Source organism: Xenopus laevis, chromosome 5L (genome assembly GCF_017654675.1).
Source record: "Xenopus laevis strain J_2021 chromosome 5L, Xenopus_laevis_v10.1, whole genome shotgun sequence".
In the NCBI taxonomy this organism is placed as follows: Eukaryota; Metazoa; Chordata; class Amphibia; order Anura; family Pipidae; genus Xenopus; species Xenopus laevis.
The window spans coordinates 81,675,011-81,681,583 of NC_054379.1; the positions used below are offsets into that span (position 1 = coordinate 81,675,011).

The window sequence follows — 6,573 nt, forward strand, 5'->3', positions numbered from 1 at the left end:
TGCTTAACTAATGCAGAGTAAATGCAACTTACCTGAATGAAGACGGTGGACGATTATCTGATGTTCGGCTTGAAGAAGGACCAAATAACTTTCTTTGATCTTCCCTTGGTGTAAAGGGACGTTGGGTTCTCAGGGTTCGCAGAGAATTTCTGGCCTCATTTATTATCTCAGCACTTGTCTTTTTAGCAGGTGTCCTAGGCTTGTAGAATGGTTCTGAAGTTTTTGCATGGGAATTATTCATAATGATTAACTTCTCAAAGCTGATATTTCAGCAAATCATCAGAAAAGAACTACAGCAGCAATGCTTTTCTGTGAATATGGGAAAAAGGAAAAGAGTGAATATTTTACATAGAATGTAAGCTCTCCAGGGCAGGGACTTCCTTCCTACTGTGTCTCCGATTACACAGCACTTAACCATGATGATATCTGCATAATATAATACAGTCTTTCCTGCCTGCACTTTTATATACTCGAAAATTGTAGAATGTTGCATATCCTAGTAGTGCTTTATAAATAAAATTATACATACATACTTGTAGAACACAAGCCCTAATGAGGAATATTTATAATCATTATATTATGTTTAACATTAATATTAATTTATCATTTAACCCCACTACAGGACAGTTTTCATTATTTTTTTTTATTAAGAGAAGCAACAAATACAGAATATTGAATTCTCCATAACAATTGGCCAAATAAGAACCCTAAGTTGAGCACATTTAAATGCGCCTTTGGTTGTCTAGTGCTTTAAAGTTACACGAATTTAAAGGGGACCTGACACCCAGACATAAAAAGCTATAAAATTAAAGTCCTTTTCAAATTAAACAAAAAAAACTAAATTTTTTTATATTTAAATATCCATACCTGTTATAAATTCATTTAGGGGCTCTTCCCCTGCGTTGGGTTTTTTTACGTTCAGCCGCAGGGGAGCGCAGGAGTAGACGCAGTCAATTATTTTGAAGTGGGCTGTACTCACATGTAAGCGCCAAACTAGGGATGCACCGAATCCAGGATTCGGCCAAATCCTTCTGCCTGGCTGAACCGAATCCGAATTTGCATATGCAATTTAGGGACGGGGAGAGAAATCACTTGACTTTTTGTCAAAAAACAAGGAAGTAAAAAATGTTTTCCCCTTCCCACATATGCAAATTAGCATTCGGATTTGGTTCGGTAAAAACGCCAGTGTGTAAGGGCCCTTAAAACGCTCAACTGTCAATCATACTAGGCATGAGACCTGTTATCAAGAAGGTTCAGGACCAAGTTCTATAATATGGATCTCTGTATCTTAAATCTACTAAAAAGTAATTTAAACCCAATAGGATTATTCTGCCTCCAATAAAGGATTAATTAAATCCTAGTTCGGAATTGAATCAGGCACAAGGTAATGTTTTATGATTACAGAGAAAAAGGAAATCATTTAGAATTATTTGATTACAGTGGAGTCTATGGGAATCAGCCTTAGCACAATTTTAAAGCTACCTGAATAAAGGGTTTCCAGATAACAGATTCCAAAAAACTGTGAATTAAAAAAAATCCATACCATGACTTACACGTTCTATCTATTTGGGCCTGTTCCTCTTCCTAACTAACATAAGTAGTGGTACATACGACAGGTAGGTGTATACTATAATGGGATTTCCTTTATTCCTTCTCATACTTATTCTATGGCATTATTTCATGCACACTCTGGAATCCACGTTAGTATATGCTACTGTTACCGTATTTACACTAACACGTTTCTAAAAACCAGCAATCATGGATCATATATGCAGGACCAGCATCGGGCAGTTAAGGGGCTGCTGCACTTACTTGAATTATCGCGCCCCCCTTGTGTCAGCGAGCTCCAGACTTATGGCTGTTGCTATGGTGACTACAAGCTCTTTCCCTTACAATCCGAACAACAAAAGTCTCATCACGCGAGACTGGCGCAACTACCACACGTCAGCGCAGTGACGCATCACAGAGCCACCCTGTGGGAGTGGTGCGTCAGCGTAACGCTGCCTTGCTTAGTTGGAAGCTGCTTGTAACAAGTGGCAGTAACTCGTCTATTACTTCTGTTACAGAGAACAAAACAAAAAAACAATTGAAAGACTTTTCTTTGGTGTTGGTTGTTGTCAGCCATGCCCACTACCTCAGCTCCCAGTTTCCCACGAAGTCGTATATATTCTCTTCTCAGATTACCAATTATGTGCAATTTTTCTAAAAAAATAGGATTCACCATGTGCATTTTAGGACATCCTCAGACAACACAATTTTTTAGGAAATCACCCTATCTGACCATGTTTTGCTGTCGCCCCACATAACAGTTTAATCACCCATTTATCAGAATTTTCACTTTACCCCTGCCATGGAAAAGCATTGAAACGCCACCTTAAAGGAGAACTAAACCCAAAGAATGAATGTGAACCAGCCTAGAGTTTCAGCTCCTCAATAGCAGCAATGATCCAGGACTTCAAACTTGTCACAGGGGGTCGCCATCTTGGAAAGTGTCTGCAACACTGACATGCTCAGTGGGCTCTGAGCAGCTGTTGAGCAGCTAAGCTAAGGGGTCATCGTAAATTATGACAGGGCTGATTATTAAATTCTGGTGCTGGTTGCACTAGTTTCTGAGCTGCCATGTATTAATTATTAACTACTAATCAGCTTTATACTGTGGCATTTCTAATCTATGTGTACTGTATATTGTGAGTGGGTCCCTAAGCTCAGTAAGTGACAGCAGCACAGAGTATGTGCAGTAAATCAGCAGAAAATAAGATAGGAGCTACTGGGGCATCTTTGGAGACATAGATCTTTACTGCTAAAGGACTGTGGTTGCCTTGGACTGGTACAGAAGCCCAAAACATAATGTAGAACATTTCTAGCCTACTTCTTTAGTTTAACTTTCCTTGTCTTAAATCCTACAAAACAGGCAGATCAGGGAGCATGGCCTGGTGAGATTGGGTTTTGTCCGTGGACAAAGCAGGCATGGCTTGGGTGGCTCCTACAACTAAATACTTGTCCTACGTATATATGCAAGAACCCTCCCTCCCCCTTGGCCCCAGCCCCCAAAGCCAGATTTTGCAGTAAGTCTCCAGCAGCAGGACTTATCTTTTAAAAACCTGATGGTGGGAGAAATGTTTTCTATATAGGCATCCATTATCCAGTCTGTAGATGTTGGCAAATGCCAAAGGGGCTCCTATAAGATGCCATCGTTAATCACCATTTACTGGGCCTGTAGGGAGTGTCTGCGTCTCTGTGTACTTGAAATACCAGGACCTATTTTAAATATCAATTTGTATTTGCCCTTGGGACACCCCCCTGAAATTTCTGCCCTAGGCATGGGCCATCAGATGCCCATATAGAAATATAGCCCACTAGGTATCGGACAGTGTGTCAGTGCTCAATCATGGCAACAACTTACATGCACTCACTATTACTCTACTTCTTTAGTTCTCAGCACTTCATACTCAGCCCTCCATCCTCTGCTCTCCCAACTCCATAGCTGTGCTCTATGAATAAATAATGTTCTGAGCGTACTATATATACATATGAAGTACATTATGTGCCTGACATGTGGCCTGGTGAACCATATAGCACAAGGAATTTCTTTTCATCAGGTATTGTAGATAGCGCTAACATGCTGACTTTACCGCCATAAATTCTAAATTCTGGCAGGGGTTAAACAAAATCTACTGGCACCGTGCAAAAAATACAACAGATGAATTCTATATTCCACATATTTGCTCATAATATTTTTAAAGCTGAGGCTGAAAAAAGACATGTCTCCAATTTGCTTCAAAAGGACAGTCAGACTAGTCCCTGGAGTGTTTATTGTCTTCCTTAAAACTCATCGAGCCCTTTCTTAAATAAAAACTATCATATTCATCAGTGAAATCTAATTTAACCTGTTCAAACTATCTGATCTATGTGAAAGCAACTTGGGGAAAGAATTCCACAACTTTTACTGTAAAAGGCCCTTTTTGCACCTTATGATGAAACCTTTCTTCTAATCTCATGGGAGTCATTTTTGTCTTCTGGAAAGATCTGCTGGCTAATAAATCATAGTAATTTTGCACCACGTCCATCTTGGCCAACTATATATATATATATATAATAAAACTTAGTTCTTCCATAACCTCTAATTTAGTCATTCTTTTCTGGACTGTTGGAGATTATAATCAATATTTCGCTGGCTGGTCAAGAGATCGATGCTAGAATGATACATCCTGGATGGATTCAGTTGTGTTTTTTTATGGTTTTATATCATTGACAAACACATAAATTGGACTTAAGGCTTTTGTTTAAGTCACCAAGCATGTTGAATAAAATTAGACCCATTTTAAAACCCTAGATTAGTTTGAGACTTCACCATTGACAACTACTCTCTTCAGCAATTTGTGACAAGATTTTTTTCATGTAGCTAACATAAATTTACTGTATTGGCAGTACAGGTATGGAATCCATTATCTGGCAACCAGTTATCCAGAAAGCTCGAATTATGAGAAGGCCTATTTTCATAGACTCCATTTTAATCAAATAATAAACATTTTTAAAATTGACAGCTTGTACTTGATCCCACCTACAGTGAGATATCATTAATCTTTATTAGAAACAAAACAATCCTATTGGGTTTATTTAATTTTAAGTAGATTTAAAGGGGACCCTTCACCCAAAAAAAATATTCAAAATCCTATTTTATGATATTAGTCAAACAAAAAGAAATTTAATTACACAATATCAATTAATTTGAAGTTTGTTTCATTTAGTCTGGGAATTCATAATTATAGCAAGCAGGCACGAGCCGTTCTTTTGTTATTAAGGCAAGCCTTGCATCATCTCAGATTCTTGTTTGTGCACCAAAATGGGGGACCTGATGTCTATCCCCATGCCCTGGCTACACAATTAAATGTTGAAGAGAATGGGGGAATATGGTGAGAGCAGTGACATATAGTAAGTGCTGAATGGAAAGTGAAAGTAATTGTCTGCCCCACAGACAATATTTGACTGACAGCTGAGATTTTTAAATGAGCTTACAACAGATATGAATGCTTTAATACAAAATAGAAATAGAAACCTTCTTTTCAATGGAGAGTATTTTCCCGGCAATCAACTCTTGCTGCCGTCATGTTCAGCAGTGCATTCCTTCAGTGTCTAGCTGGTAGCGTTATTTTGGTGCTTGATGTCCTTAAGTGGATTTCCCAAGGTTACAGGGAGCTTAAATAGAAATCAATCCCATGCCTCCTACATTAAAGTTCAGTGTTTTACTCACTAAATGGCTTTCTATCTACCTAGATGGTAAAATCATTGATGAACATTGATCATTGTGTAATCGGATATGACTACATATATGGACAGTGATGAGCACTTTAGAAGAAGCCATTGGTCTTTCTCAGATGTTCACTTGAATCTGCATCTATTTCTGTATAAGGCTTAGAAAGCATTTTCAAGTGTGGAGAAAGAAAACTCATGTCTTTATATGCATAGCGATACAAATCCTTCCTTTTTAGGCAAGAGGAACCATTGTAGAAGACAATAAGCATTTAATGGGTGTTCGGTAGCTCTTTTTAATTACTCTTTACAAATATTGTAAGTTGGAAAAAGGCTAATGAACATGGGTTGTTCTCTATTATTCTTAATTTACATAGATGCGGATTTGTGAACCCAGCCATATTTTATTTGAATGTTATTTTGAGTTATAGTTTTTTTTATGAATGTCTAGTCATTTACAATTTTATTATGCTGTTGCAATATTTCTGATTGCCTCAAATAATTAGTGTTAAATCAGGTTATCCAGCCTGCATGTTGATTTGATATTTTTCAACTTGAACACACTTGTGAATAACAAACTATGTAAAAGACGTTCATCATCTGACCTGGTTTTCTATTTTGGACTATCATGCTCATTAAAGGGCTCTACAAAGACACAGAAGTGCTGATACAATTTATTTGTAAATCATCCAGGCACAGCCTTTTGGGCAGTTGACTTGTATTGCGGCGCAGTTTTCTACAAGGAGGGGAGCACACGATTGACTATTATCTTTCTGCACGAACAAGTGTAACATACAAAGTGCAGTAATATTAATATTTTTAAATATTAGATCCTGGCTTAAACAGCTTTAGTCACGTGAATCATATATCAGCAGCCTTATGACAATTAGGTGCAGATTTATCAAGGGTCAAAGTGAATTAGAGGGAATTTTCGAAGTAAAAAAATTCGAAATTCAAAGTAATTTTTTACTACAACTTCAAATTTACTATAAATTCGATTCGAAGTAAAATAGTTTGAATATTTGAATATTCTATAATCAAAGTATTGTCTCTTTATGTAACTTCGTCTTCAGTACTTCGCCAAATTAAACCAGCCGAAGTGCTATGTTAGCCTATGGGGACCTTCTACAGCATTTTTCTACGTTTTTTGAAGTCGAAGTAAAATCGTTCGGTCTTACGATAAAATCATTTGAATCGTTCGATTTGAAGGATTTAATTGTTCGATCAAACAATTTTACTTCAACCGCATGATACCCAAATTCAATGAAAAAAGTTTGAATTCGATATTCGAATTCGAAGTATTTAAATTCGATGGTCGAAGTA

General features: G+C 37.4%; 1 protein-coding gene across 2 annotated transcripts in view; it reads right to left on the reverse strand.

The window, feature by feature from the left end:
* The window catches only part of armc2.L (armadillo repeat containing 2 L homeolog), a 60,451-nt gene extending 58,480 nt beyond the window's left edge, over positions 1 to 1,971 (reverse strand). The window contains exons 1-2 of one of the 2 annotated variants that reach the window (XM_041562995.1): positions 1,813 to 1,971; positions 33 to 309 (exon numbers count right to left, since the gene is read on the reverse strand). In XM_041562995.1, the coding sequence (XP_041418929.1) occupies positions 33 to 241 (209 nt within the window). In that variant the 5' untranslated portion in view covers positions 242 to 309; positions 1,813 to 1,971. Of the gene's footprint in view, positions 1 to 32; positions 310 to 867; positions 938 to 1,812 lie in introns of those variants that run through there. The other variant, XM_041562996.1, reaches the window with a different exon arrangement.
* Between the last annotated feature and the right edge of the window lie 4,602 nt (positions 1,972 to 6,573).